This window comes from Pseudochaenichthys georgianus, chromosome 3 (genome assembly GCF_902827115.2).
Source record: "Pseudochaenichthys georgianus chromosome 3, fPseGeo1.2, whole genome shotgun sequence".
In the NCBI taxonomy this organism is placed as follows: Eukaryota; Metazoa; Chordata; class Actinopteri; order Perciformes; family Channichthyidae; genus Pseudochaenichthys; species Pseudochaenichthys georgianus.
The window spans coordinates 33,778,590-33,801,474 of NC_047505.1; the positions used below are offsets into that span (position 1 = coordinate 33,778,590).

The 22,885-nt window shown below is 39.8% G+C and overlaps 3 protein-coding genes across 3 annotated transcripts; 1 reads left to right on the forward strand and 2 right to left on the reverse strand.

Moving 5' to 3' along the window:
• The first annotated feature begins 1,883 nt into the window (after positions 1–1,883).
• On the forward strand, positions 1,884–7,999 carry cilp (cartilage intermediate layer protein, nucleotide pyrophosphohydrolase). Its single transcript, XM_034110522.2, has 9 exons — positions 1,884–1,964; positions 2,748–2,918; positions 3,538–3,585; positions 3,672–3,941; positions 4,110–4,289; positions 4,409–4,714; positions 4,854–4,962; positions 5,087–5,235; positions 5,398–7,999. Exons 2-9 carry the CDS (start codon positions 2,852–2,854, stop codon positions 7,752–7,754), a joined length of 3,486 nt encoding a protein of 1,161 aa, XP_033966413.1. The 5' UTR covers positions 1,884–1,964; positions 2,748–2,851; the 3' UTR covers positions 7,755–7,999.
• A 63-nt stretch (positions 8,000–8,062) lies between these two features.
• On the reverse strand, positions 8,063–13,370 carry eif3jb (eukaryotic translation initiation factor 3, subunit Jb). Its single transcript, XM_034110533.2, has 8 exons — positions 13,243–13,370; positions 13,003–13,091; positions 10,698–10,752; positions 10,471–10,574; positions 10,269–10,365; positions 9,678–9,848; positions 9,480–9,553; positions 8,063–9,189 (listed from the first exon to the last, which is right to left on the reverse strand). The coding sequence occupies exons 1-8, from the start codon at positions 13,253–13,255 to the stop codon at positions 9,061–9,063; spliced, it is 732 nt and encodes a 243-aa protein (XP_033966424.1). The 5' UTR covers positions 13,256–13,370; the 3' UTR covers positions 8,063–9,060.
• A 3,044-nt stretch (positions 13,371–16,414) lies between these two features.
• On the reverse strand, positions 16,415–21,682 carry strc1 (stereocilin 1). Its single transcript, XM_034078458.2, has 5 exons — positions 21,654–21,682; positions 21,372–21,520; positions 21,072–21,169; positions 20,793–20,943; positions 16,415–16,998 (listed from the first exon to the last, which is right to left on the reverse strand). The coding sequence occupies exons 1-5, from the start codon at positions 21,680–21,682 to the stop codon at positions 16,889–16,891; spliced, it is 537 nt and encodes a 178-aa protein (XP_033934349.1). The 3' UTR covers positions 16,415–16,888.
• Positions 21,683–22,885: the final 1,203 nt, after the last annotated feature.

The window sequence follows — 22,885 nt, forward strand, 5'->3', positions numbered from 1 at the left end:
AACTGTGTGTGTTTGTGTGTGTGTCCAGTCTCTCATTTCTCTCACTTTCCTATCCTCACATCATTAGCTCTCTCCGGCTTGTTTAAAGAAAGACATAAAGTCCTTGGGGAGCTAAAAAGTGTCGTAAAGTTGTCCTCACAAACCTGCTTGTAAATGTTCTGGAAGTGATGAAACATTAAAAGAACCTGGAGTTTATGCAAATGATGCGAGTGGTAAATCTTAATGTGTGTTAATATAAGCAAGATTGATTTCACAAAGAATTCAATTGAAGTATTATATATATACATCTGTTTAACTGAGATGGATGTTAACCATTTCTGTGCAATTATGATATCAGGACCAAAGTAAGACCATGTTAATGAGAATGTTTGTACTTGTTGTTCTGATATTTCATGGCTTTCAGACAAGCATGCAATATGAAAACAGCAGTCAAATTGAGTTTTTTCAAAAGTAGTTATTTTCTATACTGAAAAAAGTCTGCATTGATCATATACTGTATGTGGCTTCAGTGATTTCCCTCGTACATTGCTTCGGTCCTTTGTCCTTCATTATACCACAATGACCCCTCTGCTGAGGAAACACAGTCATTGGTGGAAGGTAAACAAAGGTTGTGCTTGTTGAACTGAATATTTTTCCCTCAGAGTAGCACGCTGTCTTCATGTCAAGTACCTTGAACTACCAGCACAAAGTACTTTATGTAACATTTGCCGCAGACACCAGTCATTTATCCCCTCACCTTTCCTGGGAACTGAAAGGAGGAGGTGCAGGGCCTGTAATTGACAGGATGAGGTCAGCTAATGAATGTTGTGTGGAGAAAACAACAGATAGTGACGACTTTACAGGATCTTTTACAGACATGACATTTAGAAACTGCTGCTCCACATCCGCTCCCTGTCTCTCTGATGCCTCTCCCACCACAGCCTTTTTTCTCTATAATATAGATCCTATACACGACACAATGTGAACTCATAATAAAATAATAGAGGGTGTTTTTATTGTGATCAACACGACCCCCAATCCTAAAAAATCAAGGTGACTGGGCTAACAAATCTCGCTATGGTGAGATTTTTTACATAACAAGTCAATGTGAGGTTTTGTGGGGTTGCTGTGTCGGTAGCATAAATTGGTGTTTCCTCTATGTGATTGCAGACATTGAGAATGGCCTCAGGCAAATCACCCAACAGTGTTATGCATGTCATAACAACATGTAGATACATAGAAAGAAAATGAACTATTTGAGCATTTCCCTCAAATCAAATTAGAATTGTTTTTCTATCTGTGTACTTTAAAAAGAGAAGTTTTTTAAATGTTGAAATCATTTGAATAAATCACACAACCAGTCTCCTCTCTATCACAGACGGTCTAAACTAAGTTTGTCATTTATTGCTGTCAACATACCCTATGTTTCCTAAACACGTAACATTACAAAAAAAATAAAATAATCAAGAACCAAATGTATATTTGAATGTTCAAGTCTGATAGTGTTTTATTTAAAACAACTGACCATAACTAAGGCATATTGTAATGCTAGTATAATATACTGGATCTTTTTTTATCAGGCTATATTCTGCATGCACAGTACAGACAGAGAGCAGAGGAGAAGAGCCCCTCTTTACTCAACCAATCACCATTGATCTCAAATATGGCAGTGGGGGTCTATTTATTAACACCAGCAATTGTAATTGAGACCCCCTGACTGTCCTTCTTTCATACGTAGTACTATTAAAAAACCATTGGGTGTCATGGTTGTACAATGAAGGTGATAAATGATGAGGATAAAAGTGTAATCAAAAGACAATGTGGCTCAATGCCAAGAGGAGGGAGGGCTGCTGGAGCAGGGAGGTATAAAAGAGACAGTGAGGGAGTGAGTCCAACCAGAGTGAGGAACACAGGAGGAGGACAGAGAAATATAAGGACAGAGTAAAGAAGGACATTTCTATACAGAAAGTGCACTCGACAAGAAGGTAAGGAAGAAACATGTGTTTATATCAATCTGCAAACCATGTACTCTAAAATAATTTAGAGGATTATCACAATCTGAATTCAATTTATATATGTTTAAAAATGTTAACAGAAAATAAATAGATGTTTTACATTAAAAGTAAGTTGCAAGCAGACCTAACATTTGAATTTCAAAACCTGTATTTTGTAATATTTGTATTGTAAATTATGTACAATACATTTAAATCAGATGTCTTTTGGTAATTGGCGTGTCAGCCAATAACTTTTACTGCGATAACTGCACTCAATCTATTGCATGTAACCCATGCTGCCTAAAAAAGCAAAGGGGACTGATAATTCTAGCATGAACAATTGTTGCAAGTAATTTTTATTTTAAAGTTGAAAGTGTACAAATGCAAACCGTGTGTGTGTGGGTGTTTGGATTGTTTAGCCAGTGAAACACTAAACAGTCTGTGGATGCAGAAATGTTTGAGTGCTCCAGTGACAAATGGTGATGGCTAACACAGATGTGAAATCTGAGTGGGGGTTTCCGTAGGAACATGTTTTTCCTCTCAGATAGACGACTATGATTGAAATTATTCTTAGAGAAACATTTTTAGTTTCATAGGTGAACTATTGAAGTGTTACTATGTAAAACACTTGTGTTTTTATAATGAATAATTAATTGACTCGTATCTACAGGTATGTAAGGCATGTGTTGAGTTCATTAAAGTAGAGTTAAATGCAACATTGATTATTAGTTTTTGTTATGTTTTACCATCTTTTTATCTTCATTGTGCCATCAGCGAGGCTCTGTTGCTGGACTCTATTTTCTGTGGAGCTCCTGGTGTGAAACACGCATTAGGAGAGGTGAAAGTTCAAGGGTCGGACGTAGAGGCAGTGTGTGAAAATGTCGATGAGGCCTCTTCTTCTTTTCATCCTGGGAATCACCACAGCCACTGGTGTCACAGCTCAAGGTGGGTCAATCAACAATACCCAGTTGTTTTTGGCACATAGCTACCAGAAAAAACAGAAGCCTCCCTACAAACATAGATTACAGAAATGTAAATGTAAAAATATGTAGGAGTGTGAACAATGAGAGGGCCTGGCTGATAAAAACAATAATGTACAGTCAAAGTCAATGTTAATGTGTGTTTAGTGAACGTAAAATCCAAATCCATGTTTCCGCATACTTTATTTTTGTTAGTCTGACCAGGTTTTCTCAATCAGTATCAAGGCTGGTCAGCCTTTATGTTCAAAACAGCTGCATTTGAAGATCAGTTTGCTTTGATATTACAAATACATGGCACTGCACCAACTGCAACAAACTCGAAAAATGTCAGGTTCGTAAAACATCTCTCTGGAACTCAAACAATTTCCACAACTTAAGGTTAGAACTTGGAGGTTAAAACTTTGATAGAGAAACATTTTACTCAAGATGTACATGACTTTAGAAATGTGACTAAAGTAAAATGCTACTCACGAAATGTTGAGGTAATGACAACAATAGTGCATTGTCAGATAATAATGTAATGCGTGGTACAAAAAACCTTTGAGATACATCCAAGACATTTGTGACACATTTTTGTCTTGCAGGATCATGGAGAAGAGACAACAAAGAGTCGATCCCTTCAGAGCACCATGGTTACTTTTATTTGAAATTAAAACAAATATGTAATTTTTTCTGTTTATTGAGTGACATTCCTAACAGGTTTCTGTACTCTCTCCAGACAACCATGAGTGGACGACATGGTTCAATGTTGATCACCCCGGAGGCCGTGGAGACTATGAGCAGCTGGAGGCCATTCGTTTCTACTACCGTTCCCGAGTGTGCCAGACCCCCCTTGCAATCGAAGCCAGAACCACTGAATGGGTCCCAGCCCGTGAAACTGGGGAGACGGTGCATGCAGACCCCACTGTGGGCTTCTGGTGCCTCAATGAGGAGCAGGGTCCTGAACGCAACTGCTCCAACTATGCAGTCCGTTTCCTCTGTCCCAAAGGTCAAACATCTTTTTATTCCACAACTTTAGTATTCTTTTAGTCACCAAAAGTTAGTGTCCGTTTTAAAGCAGGACTATACAGTCTACATATTTTTGCCTGAAAAGTCTGATTTATAGATTTGCTGGTGATACACGTTTGACTGTTTGTTGTGCTCTCTTTTCCAACAGATGACAGTGTGAACATTCAGGGTACTTGGGGACGGTGGTCAGACTGGAGTGAATGCCCGGCCCTCTGTGGTCAGGTGGGACTCCAACAAAGATCCAGAAACTGCGAATCTAGCTCTGTACCTTGCAGTGGACCTAAATTGGAAGCGAAACCATGCGATGGACCTGAGTGCCCTGAAACAGGTGCACCAGCCCTGGTTTAGTCAGACAAACCCATCTCTTTCAATTGTTATTTAATTTATCTTTAAATAAGAGACACGGCATTCACAGAATGGCTAACCTTGTGTTACTCTTCTCTTTAGATTGCACCCTGCAATGTGGGATGGGGAAGGTGAATGCTGAGTGTGACGCATGCATGTGTGAAGAGCACATCCTGCTGGGGTCTGTTCGAGGTGCTGGAGGTCTCACAGCTGTTGGGGCTACCCTCCTTCGCAATGAGAAACTCCTTACCCTTAGCGACCACAACGGGCATTTTCGCATCCCTGGTATCTGCCCTGATGGCAACACCACCATAACTGTCACTCTGCAGGGTCACGCCCCCTTCAGCGTTGTTGTGCCTTACAGTGCTGAACGCACCTCTGTCCTAACTATACAGCTAAAAAGAACAGGTACACAATAAACACTATTCACACTAAAACATTTGATTGCTGTTCACCAAAATGTTAATTTTGAACTGCCTACTACTGATGAGTTGTTAAGCATGCACGGGAGATAATAGTTAATGTTATTTGATCATCAATTTTTCAGAGAAGCTTCATGTTTTGAGCAACCCTGAGAGCAAGGCCAGGAGGCAGGGACAAACGGCCGCCTTCTGCTGCAAAGTGGCGGGAACACCACAACCCGACAAGTACCAATGGTAGGACTTGTTATAGTGAAATTATAGTACACATGTTATTGAGTCACATAGATGCATCTACTGTCTGAATTATATGGTATACTTAACACTTGAAGCTTCTCTTTGTTTTTGTGTGAACCAACAGGTTTCATAATGAGAGTCTCTTGGAGAAACACTCTGAGAGCACCTTGGTCCTAAGAAACCTTCGTCTTGAGCAGACTGGGGAGTACTACTGCAGAGCCAGTGGTTCCTCTGGGGCTATTAAGACCAAACCAGCTACACTAAAAGTCTTAGGTGTGTTCTTAATAAATTGATGAACACAAATTAAATATGCAGGAATGTAAATAAATATACTGTGAGGATTGAGTACAGTAATATAAATTATTGTTCGAACTGTATTTTAACTCAGAGATTGCAGTATGATCAAACTAAATCATAATTTTGATTTTTACACAGGTTGGGATGAGCACTCATGTAATCCTCTGCCCGAATCCCACCTCATCCGCCTTCCACATGACTGCTACCAAAACAGCACAGACTCTCTCTACTACAATGTGGGCAAGTGCCCCTCAAGTACATGTTCTGGACAGCTTGACAATGGCATCAGGTGCAAAGACAAAGTCACTTACTGCTGTGGTATCAAAAAGATGGCGGTGAGGCAGCTAACATGCCAGGGCTACCTACTGCCTACCAAGGTCGTGACTGAATGTGGCTGCCAGAAATGTGTGGACACCAAGGCCATTGTGCATGGTAGGGCCATTGCTGCAGACAATGGTGAGCCAATGAGGTTTGGCCATGTCTTTATGAATGGAGTTCGAATCAGCCGCACAGGATACAAAGGTACCTTCTCCATCCAGGTTCCTCCAGACACAGAGAGGCTAGTCCTGACTTTTGTGGACAACATGCAGAAATTCATCAACACGACAAAGGTACTTCCATTTAACACTAAAGGAGGAGCTGTTTATCATGAGATCAAACTTCTCAGAAAGAAAGCCCCTGTTACTATCAGCTCTACAGAAATCAACACTCTGGAGCTTGGGGAGGCGGAGGGCCGGGATTCAATGGTACAAATCCAGATTCCTCCCTATTCCTTTTATACAGAAAGGGGAGAAGTCTTTACTGGTAAAGTAAATGCCAGCGTAACGTTCCTAGACCCTAGAGACGTCTCCACAGCTGCTGCAGCTCAAAGTGATCTCAACTTTGTAGGAGATGAAGGAGATACCTTGCCACTGAGAACCTACGGGATGTTCTCTGTTGACTTTAGGGGGGAGGAAAACAATGAGCCCCTGAATGCAGGTGAAGTGAAGGTGTTCCTGGATTCAGCCCAGGTGAAGATGTCCGAGCACCTCAACACCATGAAGCTGTGGTCACTGAACCCTGAAACTGGCCTGTGGGAGGAGGAAGGAAGTCTGCAGGTGGAGAAGAAAAGAAGAGGCAAAAGGGAGGAGAGAACGTTTCTGATTGGCAACATGGAGATCAGAGAGCGACGTCTTTTTAACCTGGATGTCCCGGAGAACCGCAGGTGTTATGTGAAAGTGAGGGCCTTCCGCAGTGAACGCTTCATGCCAAGTGAGCAGGTGGAGGGAGTTGTGGTGAGTCTTATCAACATGGAGCCAACAGCTGGCTTCTCCACTAACCCACGTGCCTGGGGCCGTTTTGATAGTGTAATCACTGGCTCCAATGGGGCATGTCTTCCTGCCTTCTGTGATGAACAAAAAGCTGATGCTTACTCTGCCTATGTCATGGCGAACCTTGGAGGAGAGGAGTTGGAGGCTGTGTCTTCGTCTCCAAAACTCAATCCCAACCTCATTGGAGTTCCCAAGCCTCATCTGGATAAGATGAACTACAGAAGGACTGACCACGAAGACCCCAGAGTGAAAAAGACAGCATTCAGCATTAATGTGGCAAAACCAGGTTCCAACGCTGCAGAGGAAAGCAACGGACCAGTATACGCGTTTGAGAAGTTGAAAGAATGTGAGGAGGCCTCATTCAGTGCGGCACACTTCCGTTTCACAAGAGTAGAAGGAGACCGTTATGATTACAACACAGTGCCCTTCAATGAAGATGACCCAATGAGCTGGACCGAGGACTACCTGAGCTGGTGGCCTAAGCCAATGGAATACAGAGCCTGCTACATCAAAGTCAAAATCAATAGCCCACATGAGATCAATGTGCGGTCCCGCAACACGGGTGGCACTCACCCAAAGACGGTAGGCCAGCTGTATGGACTCCGAGACACTCGCAGCATCCGTGACATGGATCAGGCAAAAATGTCAGCAGTGTGCCTGGAGTTCAAGTGCAGTGGGATGCTGTATGATCAGGAGCGTGTAGATCGTACCCTGATTAAGGTTATTCCACAAGGAAGCTGTAAGAGAGATAACGTCAACACTATTCTTCAGGAGTATCTGGTCAATCACCTGCCCCTAGCTGTCAATAATGACACCAATGAGTTCACCATGCTAGGTCCTCTAGACCCCCTTGGACACAACTATGGAATTTACACGGTGACAGACCAGGACCCCCGCACAGCCAAAGAAATTGCACTTGGACGCTGTTTTGATGGCACCTCTGATGGTACGTCTCGTGTCATGAAGATCAATGAAGGTGTTGCGATGACGTTCATCTGTGGAGATCGTGAAGTGTCAAGCCCTAGTGTCTTCCAGGCTCTGCAGAATACTCAAGGTCAGACAATAACAAGCGGTGTGAGAGGAGAGGGCCGACAGAACCGACGCCGGCAGAGGGCCAATGCACCTCGCAGCAGCAGACGTAGCACCAGAAATCCTACAGGACGGCGTGCCAAGACCACGAGCTAAACAACACTAAAAAAAGGCTGCTACTAAGATAGGTAGATAGGGTTAACCTTTCTTTTTGATTAATGATATATTGAATATCCTTTCCAATTAATTGAATATGTAACTAAAGAAAGTCTGTCTGGCATCATCTTCATGAGGAATAATTGCATTGTTTTATCTTAAATGTTCACCTGTACTGTGGTAAATATTTACTTGAAACTGTAAATAGAGTATTTATTACACATGCCTTAAACATAGTAATCGCAGAGCTGTGTTATTGCATTCATTTATTTCCTTGATTTTATAAACAAGAACAAGAACACAACCTATTGTTTTGACCAGTGATTTATTAAATTAGATGCTTATAAAACACTGCAGATGCTGTTTCTTCCACATTGTGTATATCCAATTGTCCATGTCACATTGAAATTGCTTGAAAAAGAAACATATGCCCCTTCAACAAACTGTAGCCTGTATGAAGACATAAGGGGTGAAGCCCCCGCTCCTCATCACACTTGATACAAGCCTGCAGAAGCAATGATTAGGAGACCAGTCGTAGCAAGTTAATCCACTAGCCTGATCCATACTTTTCCTGCATTAGTAGAATTCAAATTAGTAAATTACATTGGTCATGCACAAAAAATACCTAAGTACTCTTTGCTTCACACTTTTTTTCAGAGAATGGCTGTGAGGTTTTAAAGACACATTTATTATACTTGTCTATCCCTTTTACCTTACATTGAAAGTCGTGTGCTCTCTGTAAAATTACAACTACTTCCATGTTGTCAGTCTCAAAATCATCCACAACTCAACCTTCCAGAGATAAAGATGAATAATTGTTCTGAATTTGGCAAGTTATAGATACTATATACTTTCCTGTAAGAATACCATCCACAGGTAAGCGAGACCTAGAATATATACATTCTGCTTGAAGAATTAACATAGAACCTTGTGTTTCTATGTCACGTTACTTATAACTGCTATACTGTATCTGATATTTTGACAAGAGCAACATTTAATAAGAAAATTAGCCCTGCAAAAGTCAGACCCGCAGCAGTTACAATGTATTCTCTATTAACGCTGGGTCACCCAACAGATTATGCGTGATGTGAGTCGAGGCTGAATGAGACAGAAAAGGCAATTCCATATGTATTAAAGAGTTGGTGAGATTGGATCCTCCCTGGTAAAGTCCCTCTGGTCATAGAAGCAAAATGAAGGGGGCAACACATAGTTCAGATTTTCCAGGATGGCACTGGACAGCACAAGAAGGTAAAGCTGCATTTCTGAGGGTTGGGAGGGGGAAAGGGCAGAGGTGATGGAGCCAGTGTCACATGAAATCCTCATAGTCTTGGGCGTAGCCACCATCAAACTCTCCATACTCCATGTCATCTCTCAGCTGTGCTTTCAATCCGCCTCCAGCTACAACCCCTTTCTTCTTCTTCTTTCCTTTGTTTTGCTGTAAAGGCAAATAGGTCACTTTAAACAATGTCATTTTTAATACGACTAGGCATTTAGGACATTCTTATAATCTTGAATTCTCTAAATCAACCTTGCAAACACAATTGTGCATGTTACATATCACCATTAAGTTAACACAAACTGTAGAAACCACAACATTTTTTAACGACCAACCAGAAGCGGCATAACGCAGTTGATTTCTATATTGACTTTGAATGTGCAAAGTGAACAGCACCCCCTACTGAATACAAACTACACATCAGAAATCACAAGCATGAAGACAATCACCTTTTCTTGTTTCTGTTTTTCACTAAGTAGGGCTGTCAGGGAATTACTGACTTTCTTCAAGTCTTCTATTTCCACTGTTAGAGGGAGAAAGAAAAAAAGTTAAGCCTGCAATGATTCTAATGTAAGTTACAGATACAGTAATAAAGAGATATAATCAAATGTGTTCAGAAAAACATTTGTACAAGATGGTGTTCTTACATGAAATACAGAGTTCCCGAAACAAAGAATCCAAGAAACTTGAATAATGCACAGAGGTTTCAAACTGGGATATCTTTTCCTTCAGCTTGTTTTCAAACTCTGTAAAGTCTTCTTTGGAAGATGGACACATAGCGTCGAGCCCAGTGACACCACTTGCAGTGCTGCTGACACCTGAAAAAAAAAAATGGGCATACAGAATCACAGATGCAAAGCCATACTTGTGTTCATGTGTTGGAACTGTATTATTACCGTTTTAACTATATGCTCAAGGGTGTAAATGGGATTCAGCAATTATTATTCTGTTCCTATTGTGATATTCAAAATGTTGCATAACACCAGAATATTAGCCAATTCTAATGTAAATGGTTAAAGCAACCAAGGAAGCAATCAAGCATATACTTGAACCATCATAGGCCAAGTTAAACATATAAATACGAACATAAACTACATACTCTCTTGTATGCAGTAGTGGTGCAATTTCATCATCATAAAAAAAGGAAGTAGTGTGTACTCTGGAAAGCTTTTAAATGTTTGCAATTCAAGATAAAGAGGAGCATTTCCATTTTTGTCTGAAGAGTGATGATGTCTTACCAAAAGCATCTTTTGCTAGCTCCATGTCTGCTTCTTCCTGTAATTTCTTCACTCTTAACTTATCTGCAAGTAATTCTTCAGGAGAGAGCTCTTCTTCCTATAAGAACAGATACAAAGTCAAAAGGAAAACATTATTAAGTGATGACAGACGTTTGTGAATTATAAAACTGTTAAAGCCATAAGAGGTTTAAAAAAAACTCACATTTTCCTCCAACTCTCTCATCTTCTCCTCCTCTTTTTTCTTTAACCGGTTCTCTTTCTCTTTGATCTTCTCACTCAACTTTTTTTTTTCAGAAACCTTTGCCTCTGAAAATGTAAATGATGGAATAAAACCACATGTGAATTTGCAGTGAAAGCAGACAACTATGCCACTTATTAGCATATAATGTAAAGGGGTTTAAAATAACAAAGAGGAAATTAAATACATACCCCTTTTCATCGCTGCCCTTTTCTCCTTTTCTTCTTCGTCATCATCCCAGTTATCCTGTGAACAAAAAGGTGGGAACATTTTCATTTAAAGGTGGGGTAGGTAATTTCGGAGAAACCAGCTTGAGTGCGCTAGAATTTGAAAATACACAGCCGGAGAAAATCTGCCACTTCCTTACAGAGCCCCTCCTCCAACACACACGAACACGCACATGACAAATGAGGGCACGAGATAAGTTTGTGCACAGATGGAAGGCTGACAGGCAGGTAGGCCATCCAGTCATTTTAGCCGGGCCGGCTATAATGATTGGTCGTGCTTTTTACAGCGCTACGGCTTCCACAGATGATATTTTTTTCATGGATTTTTTATCAAAGCATTTAATATATTCATTGCTATCGGGATGTTAGGAGCATTCCATGGAATATAACAAAAAGTGTACCTCGAGCCGGTTTCTCAAACGTACCTACCCCACCTTTAACCATCCAAGTTACACAGGCAACAACACTAGAATAACCTAACTGTTAAAAAAATCTATTGGAACAGTTAAAAAGATTATATTACCCATTTTAACAATGTAAATTAACTTTTCGTATAGCACACAAACAGTACATCACTTAGACACCATCACATATATACACAAATCAGAAAAATTGCAGAAAATAGCCATAAACATCCTTAATTTTACAAACAAGCCTTACTAACAAAAAATACCCATGTTCCTAATAATTCAAGTACTGCATAATGAGGCGTTCAGATCGGTTTCCAGCCTAAACCAATGTAACTACACAATATGTACAGTTCACGGGCATTTATGCAAGAAAAGCATGCAAAGCTGGGTGAGTCGAGGTTCATTCTTATCAATATAAAACTCAATTTCAGTGAGATCAGATTGTATTTATATGATTTTATTATCAAATGGATGAATCTACTAATAACTCAAGTTGTTGTTTAAAAACATTTAAAGAATTGAGAACTAATATAAAACTGTAGTGGGGACATTGGAAATATTATTATTTGACGTGTTGTTTTGAATGTATTATAAATACTAGGATATGAAATAATTGTTAAAATAACAGTCCACTTGGCACAGCCCTAAGCAAATTCCAATTGTCCTAGGGACTGATGCAACGCCCAAGTTAAAACATGTAATTAAAGTCTACAAATAAGTCAGTGTTGTAATGCTCTACAATATCCACATAATCATTGTTATCGCTTAAATCCACCCTTTACTTATACGTAATAACTCAATTGGTATAATGGAACGGAGGCTATTGTATTTGAGTTTACAGTAAATTCAATAACACATTAATACAATCCACTTGAAATTACAAAATAATATATTTTATACAATAACAATTTATGTCAGTCCCTGACTTGACCACAGTTTGAGCTATAGTAGAGGACATTGACTCATCAATTCATTCTTGACATATGGTTCCCAAGCTAAAGACACTGATGAGTCATCAGTGTCTTTAGCTTGGGAACCATATGTGACAGAAAACTGAACAATTGAAGAGGCCTCTACCAGCACTTTCCCTAGGTCAATTATCAGAGGTTTCTCGACAACAACCATCACGACATACAGCTAATAACCAACTGAAAAGCAGCTATGCATCGAGTCTCATACCATCTGCCTGTTGTCAAGTTCTAGAAAGTTCTAGGCCTCGTCCTTGCCTTGAGTCATCAACTAGGATGATGATAACATCTCACTGTGGCTAAAGTTGGTTAGCTCGCTAACAGCCTTATGTTGAATGAAACTCAGGCATCCGGAAGAAATTATAAATAAGTAATCATGTAATGCAACAGACTTTGGGCAACGATGACATCACTGTCTATATCATCCACAAAGGGACTCTAAAGCCCTCTATCGTCGAGGTTAGCTAAAGCTCATTTTCATAGCGAACTGATAGCTAGCTGAGTGGCCCGGTAAGATGTTAGCCCGTATATCCAATATTAACATTGCTTATTCATATCGTACAAACAAAGGCAAATACAATTAAGAGTCCATTAATCAGTTTTGATCCACAATCGTTTACTGACTGGTGAACATTCACTGTGATATCGGTGCTTTAAGGCCATTTGGAAGCCGAGTTATCAGGCTAACGGTAGCTAACAGACTGACTGATGGAGCCACATGAGTTAGCCTCCGTTAGCACAAAGCTAACTCAGGACGGAGGACTGACAGCAGCCTGACATGAAGCATGGCACCGCCGCTAAAACACAACGTTAGCTTCACAACAATCGGTTCAGCTAACGGCAGTAACGGCGACACTGATTTTAACTTAAATCTCAGCTTTTTTCCTTTACCTTAACGTCGTCTTCATCGTCTTCGCCTTCCCATTTGTCAACCACTGCCGCCTTTTTATTCGGCTCCTCCGGCTCGAAGGTTTCAGCGTCTGTAAAAACCACAACATGATCTTCGTTAGTGCAATCCACATCTAACGACTGAGTTTGACAATAACGGGTCAAGCGTGGGGTTTGTGAATCAACGACTGTGACAAGCGAATGATGAACAGTTAGCTATCCTTCATAACTTAAGTTGCTCACCCCAGTCCGCCATGTTGGCTGTGTTGGTTGTGTTTGACAGGCTCGCAGTGAGTCTGTGCGGCAGCCCGTTGGTTCACAAACAGCTCCCACCTTCTGGACGTCACTGATCCTGTGACCTGGCTGCTTCCCTGGGCTTCTTCAGGCGACTGGACACTGATGGTTGGTCGGGTAATCACAATTACATATAACCCATTTAAGTATTTTCGAATCAATCCCATTCTAGGTTTTTGTTTATTCAGAGTAACTGTATTCCTCCTCCTCCAATAGATGTTACAGCAAAGTATAGATAGAGAAAACATTGTTAAATAAAAAGGCATGCACATAATATTTGAAATACAATTATTAAAATGTACAGAAGTACACATTTAGGTAGATAAGTAGCAACAGTATTTATAGCATAACATAAATGTATCTTGCAGTCGTAGATGACGTTTGGCATATAACAGACAACTATATAGGCCTACATTACATGTACATTCATAAATGTGATTTTTTTTTTGGAGGAGTGGGAACCAGTTTTTTTAATATTTTAATTAAAACAAATTAACTATAGTAATAAGCAACATAATTTTGTATAACATTTTTAATCATTTTATATATTTACCAATGTATTTAAAGTATTAATGTTTGATCATTTGTATTCCTGCTGCTTGGTTGTTACAGAAAACAGAAAAAACACAGACACAAATGCCAAACAAGGCTGATAAAGTGTGGGTTGTTATGGTATTTTTTTTTTAAATCAACATAATATGAATCAACAATTTCAGATTTAATTCAAATTATTAGATAATAAATACAAAATAATTAGCTAGTAAGTAGGTCAAATTTGTAATTGTAATTTTAGTAAAAAAAGTCAGGAACTTGATCTACTATCTATCTTGACTTAATGATTTTAATACATTGTCCATAATTGTTTTTATTTAACCTGCTATCTTATAATGTTAATTAAAAAAGTAAAAATAAATATACTTGTATATTATTTTACATAATTTATATATTACTTACAAAGTTTAACTACAGATGATAGTGATCATTTATTTTTGTCTGATAAGCTAAGCAGTCCTACTCAAATATCACAGCAATGAGGCTGCGCAAATGAAACCAGGTTACATCCTTAACTGTCGATCTGGGAAGTTAAAATGAGTGGTCTAAACACACTTGCTTGTGTGCATCACTTGTGATAATGATTTCTGTGTAAAGTAATACAACATTTTAACCAGAGCTTTTTACATCTGGAGTCTTGCAGGCCAGAGTTGCTGGAGTGAACAAACTTAAAATGAAAAGGATGGATAAAAGAGATATTCCCAGTTTTATATAGCAAAAGTGTAGATGGATGTGAGATATTACTGAGAATTGTGAGAAGATATTTTCTACCCTTTGTTTGATTTCACTTTGATGAATGTATTAAGAAATAAAAAGAGTCAATCAGAGGCAGATTAGTTCATAATTTAAGACTGTATTTATCACACCAGAAAGTGTGCACAACAATACAAAACTCACAGCAAAGTAAGACTGACAAGTTCACCGAAACTAGTAGAATCAAGTCTCTTTGAACATACCTGTTATCTTATCATAACACACAATAGATATATACAGTGGGGCAAAAAAGTATTTAGTCAGCCACCAATTGTGCAAGTTCTCCCCCTTAAAAAGATGAGAGAGGCCTGTATTGTTCATCCTAGGTATACCTCAACTATGAGAGACAAAATGAGAAAAAGAAAATCACATTGTCTGATTTTTAAAGAATTTATTTGCAAATTATGGTGGTCAATAACAAAAGTTCATCTCAATACTGTTATATACACTTTGTTGGCAATGACAGAGGTCAAACGTTTTCTGTAAGTCTTCACAAGGTTTTCACACACTGTTGCTGGTATTTTGGCCCATTCTTCCATGCAGATCTCCTCTAGAGCAGTGATGTTTTGGGGCTGTCGCTAGGCATCACGGATTTTCAACTCCCTCCAAAGATTTTCTATGGGGTTGAGATCTGGAGACTGGCTAGGCCACTCCAGGACCTTGAAATGCTTGTTACGAAGCCACTCCTTCGTTGCCCGGGCGGTATGTTTGGGATCATTGTCATGCTGAAAGACCCAGCCACGTTTAATCTTCAATGCCCTTGCTGATGGAAGGAGGTTGTCACTCAAAATCTCACGTTACATGGCCCCATTCATTCTTTCCTTTACACGGATAAGTCGTCCTGGTCCCTTTGTAGAAAAACAGCCCCAAAGCATGATGTTTCCACCCCCATGTTTGACAGTAGGTATGGTGTTCTTTGGATGCAACTCAGTATTCTTTCTCCTCCAAACACGTCTAGTTGAGTTTATACCAAAAAGTTCTATTTTGGTTTCATCTGACCATATGACATTCTCCCAATCCTCTTCTGAATCATCTAAATGCTCTCTAGCAAACTTCAGACAGGCCTGGACATGTACTGGCTTAAGCAGGGGGACACGTCTGGCACTGCAGGATTTGAGTCCCTGGCGGCGTAGTGTGTTACTGATGGTAGCCTTTGTTACTTTGGTCCCAGCTCTCTGCAGGTCATTGACTAGGTCCCCCCGTGTGGTTCTGGGATTTTTGCTCACCGTTCTTGTGATCATTTTGACCCCACGGGGTGAGATCTTGCGTGGAGCCCCAGATCGAGGGAGATTATCAGTGGTCTTGTCTGTCTTCCATTTTCTAATAATTGCTCCCACAGTTGATTTCTTCACACCAAGCTGTTTACCTATTGCAGATTCAGTCTTCCCAGCCTGGTGCAGGTCTACCATTTTGTTTCTGGTGTCCTTTGACAGCTCTTTGGTCTTGGCCATAGTGGAGTTTGGAGTGTGACTGTTTGAGGTTGTGGACAGGTGTCTTTTATACTGATAACGAGTTCAAACAGGTGGCATTAATACAGTTAACAAGTGGAGGACAGAGGAGGCTCTTAAAGAAGAAGTTACAGGTCTGTGAGAGCCAGAAATCTTGTTTGTTTGTAGATGACCAAATACTTATTTTACCGAGGAATTTACCAATTAATTCATTACAAATCCTACAATGTGATTTCCTGGATTCTTTCCCCCCATTCTGTCTCTCATAGTTGAAGTGTACCTAGGATGAAAATTACAGGCCTCTCTCATCTTTTTAAGTGGGAGAACTTGCACAATTGGTGGCTGACTAAATACTTTTTTGCCCCACTGTAAATATAGCAAACATAACAACTCTTACTCTGACAAAAATAATATATTATTTCACAAAAATATATAACTTTGTAGGTGTATTTAAATATTTTAAGTGTCTCGGTTGTTTTTCTGGGTAGTGCATCACATTAGAAGATACTTTGAAGCGGAGCATAGAGGTTTATAAAATAAATAAATGAATAAATAAGCCAAGTGTAATGAAAAAAATTGTCAATGTTGGTCGATATATATGCTGTTTATAATGTATATTAATATGTACTGTGTTTTGTTCTAATTAAACCATACTTTGGTTCCTTCAGTGCTGAATGTTGATATGTAAATATAAGTGAAAGATGCACAAAACAAATAACATTGTCATTACACAATAGAAATCCTGATATTCTGCTTATTTCAACGAGGTATTGCATAGATAATTGAGAATATTGGTTATGTGGGTGAGGAGTTGTTTCCTGATCCAGCAGGGGTGAGTGGGGTCATGTGCCGGGGCAGAGGAGGGCGGGGCAGGGCAGGACGATGAGCAGCATCAGCAGTCCCAGAGAGAGACACAGAGGACTGTGGCCCAGTGCCAGCGCCCCTGACTTCCCTGCAGGAACACAGTGAAACCAATACCATCATAGAGCCATGCAATATAAATGATACGTGTGGGTATTCTGCTTTTGTATGTCATAACAAAAAACACTGTGAAAGAAATGTCCCCTCCAAAAAGAGCCAATTAGCATTTATGTTGTTCGCTATTACTCTTGTGGTGATATTTGTTTTGATTGTATATTATACTAAACTATTATTAGTCTATCAAACAGTAAGTTGTATGTAATTGTATAAATCCCCCAATTGTGTTTTACTTTTTCCCAATTCCACACTTCTTTCTACTCCTAACTAGGATTGTCTATACACACATGAACAATCAAAATTGAGGATATTATGTTTAGGAGCCATTTAAATCAACAAAATGTAGATGATGTGAGACAGCTCCAGGATGACCTCAGACAATGAAATAATACAATTAAATATTAGATATTTGGAAATACATTTTCCTTTTCTTTGTTGTTGGACTAAGTTTATTTTGGAAATATTTAAATAAAGTTTGAGTGATGTCTGTCAGTGGAAATCTAATATGATTTACATTCAGTGCAACCATTAGTACATCTCTGTTATACTAACTTCAAAGATACAATATTATGAACATTAGTATATAGCTTTATATATCTTGATTAATAATTCATAATAATATGGAATTGGGACATAACTTCGCTTGGAGCCAGGGACGTGCACAGGTACGGGCTAATGTTGCCAGGGCAACGGCCCGTTTGGCCTTTTTGGCTGACCTGCCCCTCTGGAGAGAGTGAGAGTTTGAGCTGGCAGCTCTGGGAGGGAAAAAAACATTTGTACTGTTTGCGCCCATCCTACTTTTGGGCCTTGATGTAACAACATTCATAATTAAGTCAAGGTAACACCCTTTTCACCCCGGTTACACTTTTAATATGCCCTGTACGATGGGCGCTGTAAGTGATGAAAGTGGGGGGTGTTGGCTTATCAGGCGTCCACAGCCAAAGTGGGTGTGGGATCGAGCGAGAGAGATAAATGCAATTTATGTAAACAAATATTTCCAAGGCACTCTTTTATAATTATTGGGATAAACAGGTTTGAAATAATTTCAATGTATACTATAGGACAGTAAACCAAAAATATCGTTTAAAACTTGAGAGATACAAAAATATGCATAAATAAATGTTAACTAGGTAAAATAAGATATGAATGAACAACAAAAATAAAATAAGTTGCATTTATTTGCTATTGGCTATGGTAGGTTATTGGTTATGTCCACATACTTATTTGATTATTAAAATGTAAACCAACCTTTTTCATATGGGTGTTTAGAGTTGTACCTCCTTGGTCAGGTCTCTAGTAATGTGTGCTCAAAGTGCACCCGATTGAAGCATTTTACTTTAAATGTTCAAACATTTCTTCCTGGGGGGGCATACCCCCGGTCCCCCCTAGAGGATGTGATGTCCACACCCCAATTCAAACATGTTCATACAATACCGAATACATTTGAAGCCTTTTTGATGTATATTACCAACATGTCAATACGTTTCTGTTTTTGTAGTATATTGGTCTTTTGTAGAGCTTTTTCATTTATTCTTTATATATTCTATTGTGTATTTCTTGGGTAATTTTATCTTTTCTATTGTACGATTGAAGTAAATGTGGCAAGCGTTTAAGAACAGCCATTTACTTCAAAGATAGTTCGCAATGTTATTCTTATTTTTGTTAATCCTGGAAGAATGCCAGAAAAAAGACATTCTTTTCAAGAATAAAAAAAAACATGACATTAGTAATTGTGAAAACAAATTAAATAAGTTGTTAGGTTAAGTCAGGGCCGGTTTTTGTCATAGGCGACATAGGTGGTCGCCTCGGGCGCCAGATCTGGGGTGGCGCTGCGCTGGCAGCTCTGGGAGAGAAAAAACATTTTGACTGTTTGCGCTCATCCTAATTTTCGGCCTTGATGTAACAGCATTCATAATTAAGTCACGGTAACACCCTTTTGACCCCGGGTTACACTTTTCATTTGCCCTGTACGATGGGCGCTGTAAGTGATGAAAGTGGGGGGTGTTGGCTTATCAGGCGTCCGCAGCTCACAGCCAAAGTGGGTGTGGGATCGAGCGAGAGAGATAAATGCAATTTATGTAAACAAATATTTCCAAGGCACTCTTTTATAATTATTGGGGTAAACAGGTTTGAAATCATTTCAATGTATACTATAGGACAGTAAACCAAAAATATTGTTTAAAACTTGAGAGATACAAAAATATGCATAAATAAATGTTAACTAGGTAAAATAAGATATGAATGAACAACAAAAATAAAATAAGTTGCATTTATTTGCTATTGGTTATGTTCACATACTTATTTGATTATTAAAATGTAAACCAATCTTTTTCATATGGGTGTTTTACAGCCCGTCCACACAGCAGCGTGCGTTGAAAGCTTCACCATTCACTTTGAATGGGGTGACGTCACTTTGCTGGCGTGGCTCGCTGCAAAAGTTGAGAATGTTCAAGTTTTGAAGCCACAGCAGAAGCGTCAGCCAATCGAATCATATGCCAGTACAAGCTCTAGCCAATCAAACCGCTGCTTGTATGTCAGGGGCGGGAGATTCATGTGATTGGTTGTTGGTCGAGTTTCAGACACGCCCGCCGGCAAGCATCAACGCACGCCGCTGTGTGGACGGGCCGTTAGAGTTGTACCCCCTAGATCAGGTCTCTAGTAATGTGTGCTCTAAGTGCACCAGATTGAAGCATTTTACTTTAAATGTTCAAACATTTCTTCCCGGGGGGCATACCCCCGGACCCCCCTAGAGGATGTGTATGACTTATGTCAATACATTTCTGTTTTTGTAGTGCATTGGTCTTTTGTAGAGGTTTTTCATTTATTTTTTATATATTCTATTGTGTATTCCTTGGATACTTTTATTTGTTCTTCTGAACGATTTTCTGGCAGGGGGGAGCGCCAGCTAAAATCTCGCCTAGGGCAGCAAATTGGTTAGAACCGGCCCTGATGGTGTAGGAAACGGGCTCCGTGTTACAAGACGGGTCGGGGGTTTGGCGGTCCCACTGCAGACTCTCTGCACACACACACACCTCTGCAGACTCTCTGCACGAAGGAGCCACGGTGCTGTAGCTCCTGATCGGAGCAGAGACACACGTTCACTAAGCGGAAAAACGATACCCTGTCACAGAGATCTGCTATTTTAAATTTTAAATTCAACACATATCGACCCTAAATAAAGTCTATATTAAGAACGAGAGATGTTTTGACATTATGGCTTAAACAAATGACAAATGAGCGAGGGCGATGACGTCAGAGCATCGTCCTATGTGCCGGGGCTGAGCCCCGGACAGCCCCGGCCCAATTTAACCCCTGGTTAGAGGCCCTATTTTATCAGTATGTCTGGACTGCACAGCAGTTACAATGGTCAAACTACATTAGAACAGAATTGTCCTCATTTTATCTTTAATAGTTACTAACATTAGATATTTTAATGAGATATGGACCGCAAAACAAAAAATGTCCCTGATTTTCATTTTTGAAATTAAGTCACCGAATGCAAGTAGTCGCCTTAGCTTATTTTGTTATGAGATGTGAATTACTGTTCAATTTAGTTGATGTAATAATCATTTGGTTTCTTTTACATTAAAAAAAGGTCTTGTGTTTTTTTTCGGGGGGAGGCCCTTTTTCCAGTTTAGAGCAATAGCCCCTCCAAATGTCTGTGCACGTCCCTGCTTGGAGCTAAACAAAACAATTCAGCTTTCGAAAAAAATACCCTTCCTTACTGTCATCAGTAAAACAAGAGTTTTCTGGGTTTTAGTGGTTTACCTCTGAAGTCTACAGGCCTGTCCTCCCATGGTGTCAGCACCAGAGCCAGAGCGGTCCTCTGAACGTCAGACAGAGCAGAGAGCTGCTCCTCAGTCACTGCAGACGCCTGCTCATAGGAGAACATGCCGATCTGTCTCTGATGAAACACCACCTTTTGGAAATGACAAACAGACAAATAGTCACAAAAAAAATAAATAGACAATATAGGACCTTTTAGAATATATTCACCATGAAATGTAATTATGCTGTGAATATTGTTTAAATTAAATGTCGACTTACAGCAAACTTATCAGTTGGTATCATTGTGACAGCTGCAGGTGTCATTCCTTCTATTTGCTCTTTCACCAAAGCTGACATAGCCATGTCTGGGAGACCAGCTGTAAAAAAGAAAGGTCAAATATATTGGGATCCAGTAAAAAGAAACTCAGACAGATGTCCAATTTACACAATTTAGAATTGACACATTTTTCCTTGTATAATGGTATTTAGTACAGCTGTCCACAATGCAATTAGTTACAGAATAACCATGACACATTTTGAAATATTGTGGGTAAAATCCTTATAGTGAAGGCATAATACCTGCCAGAACTCCTATCTCAATGAAGATATCAGTTCCCCATGCACTTATGGGTCCAAAGGCCAGACTGTGAGCGAGCAGCCCAACAAGAACCAGCAGCTGCTCCTCAGAGCAGGAGAGCCTCAGCTGACCCAGCCAGAGCACCGCCTTACTGCAGCCACCCGGGGGAGACACAGCACGGGAAGTGGAGGAGGGAGGAGAAATTACTACTACTGAATAATGTCAGCTGCAGAGTTATTCTCAAAAATAAGGCATCAAAAAGAGCCTGTTTTATATCTGCTCACCTGAACTCCACAGCGTTGAAAGAATTCATCTCTGTGGTTTTAGCTCCACACAGAATGTATCCCATAGCCACCAGTGTGCTGGAGTCAAGCTGGCTCGGACTTTGTTTGGTGGAGTTTAACACAGTGGTAAACAGTGCAGAAAGCTGGGATAAAAAAAACAAGAATTATGACATTAATAACTTAATCATCACAGTTGTTCAGTCGGGCATAATGCAGTCTAATACAGCAGTCTGACTTTAATGAAGATATTGTTTAGCATTTTTTGAGACCTTTCTAAAGGAAAGAACTTTCAGGTCTTTTTTTGTATTTCTTTGCCTCCTTGTCATGCATAACAATTGGTGGTGGGCACTTCAACAACATTCAAGTACCAACATACTGAATGTATTAGTTGTTCATTTACTTATATGACAGATTTATTTTTATATCAAACATGTCTAAAATTAAAGTTTGTGTGGTTTCTCACTAAACTGCTGTACACCTGGAGTTTAATCCTGGTGAATTAATATAAAACATAAAACAAACCCATCAAATGGGCTCAACTTTGTTGTCCACTATGAATTGACATTGGCTCATTAAATGATTCTTAGTTGTAATAGATGAATGTATATTTTACACACTATGCTCTCAGAAAATAAATATTTGTAAGGTAATATAATATAAAAATAATGAAAAGGGACACACTGGTATCAACTTTGACCAAATTTGTTCAGAACTTAGTGCAAGCGGTATAGTACATTTGTGTGATTTGTTAACTTTTACACCTGCAGCAGCTACCTGTCTGTTACTCCAGGCGCTGACAGACCCCAGAGCAGCGATGCTTGTCCGCTCAGTCAGTCGGAGCCTGCTCAGCTCCTCCAGTGTCAGCTCTATCGTTATTCCTCCAAGCTGAGAGATCACAGACTGGGAGAAGGATGAAGCCGGGCCGTATATCTGCACACACCCAGTAAAGACAGCACAGACACTAAGTGTTAATATTTGGACTGAGGAAGGGAAACAGTCTCATATCAAACAGATCTGGGAGGTTCTTAGACCCACTGAGGAATACTTCAGATCTCACCTGTTTGACTCTCTTGAGCACCTGGCTGCGCTGGTAGGATGCGAGAAACGTGTCCTGACCCATCAGCTCCAGGCAGTTGGAGAAGGCCGATGGGGACATGCTGGTCAGACTATTGGAGGTCCAGACAGAAGGAGATGTTGTATGCAGAATCTCACAAGTAGGAACCATAGGAGTC

What these genes read in the sequence shown, in the direction of transcription:
- strc1 (XM_034078458.2), bottom strand. Translation starts at nt 21,682, where the DNA reads ATGAATTCTTTCAACGCTGTGGAGTTCAG. An exon ending in TGAGATAGGAGTTCTGGCAG is followed by an intron (nt 21,170 to 21,371) that starts GTATTATGCCTT and finishes TCTTTTTTACAG; the next exon opens with CTGGTCTCCCAGACATGGCT. An exon ending in CAGGCCTGTAGACTTCAGAG is followed by an intron (nt 16,999 to 20,792) that starts GTAAACCACTAA and finishes GTGTTCCTGCAG; the next exon opens with GGAAGTCAGGGGCGCTGGCA.
- eif3jb (XM_034110533.2), bottom strand. An exon ending in GCTAGCAAAAGATGCTTTTG is followed by an intron (nt 9,849 to 10,268) that starts GTAAGACATCAT and finishes TTTTTTTTTCAG; the next exon opens with GTGTCAGCAGCACTGCAAGT. An exon ending in AAAAACAGAAACAAGAAAAG is followed by an intron (nt 9,190 to 9,479) that starts GTGATTGTCTTC and finishes TTGCCTTTACAG; the next exon opens with CAAAACAAAGGAAAGAAGAA.
- cilp (XM_034110522.2), top strand. Translation starts at nt 2,852, where the DNA reads ATGTCGATGAGGCCTCTTCTTCTTTTCATCCTGGGAATCACCACAGCC. An exon ending in CCGTTTCCTCTGTCCCAAAG is followed by an intron (nt 3,942 to 4,109) that starts GTCAAACATCTT and finishes CTTTTCCAACAG; the next exon opens with ATGACAGTGTGAACATTCAG. An exon ending in ACCTGAGTGCCCTGAAACAG is followed by an intron (nt 4,290 to 4,408) that starts GTGCACCAGCCC and finishes TCTTCTCTTTAG; the next exon opens with ATTGCACCCTGCAATGTGGG.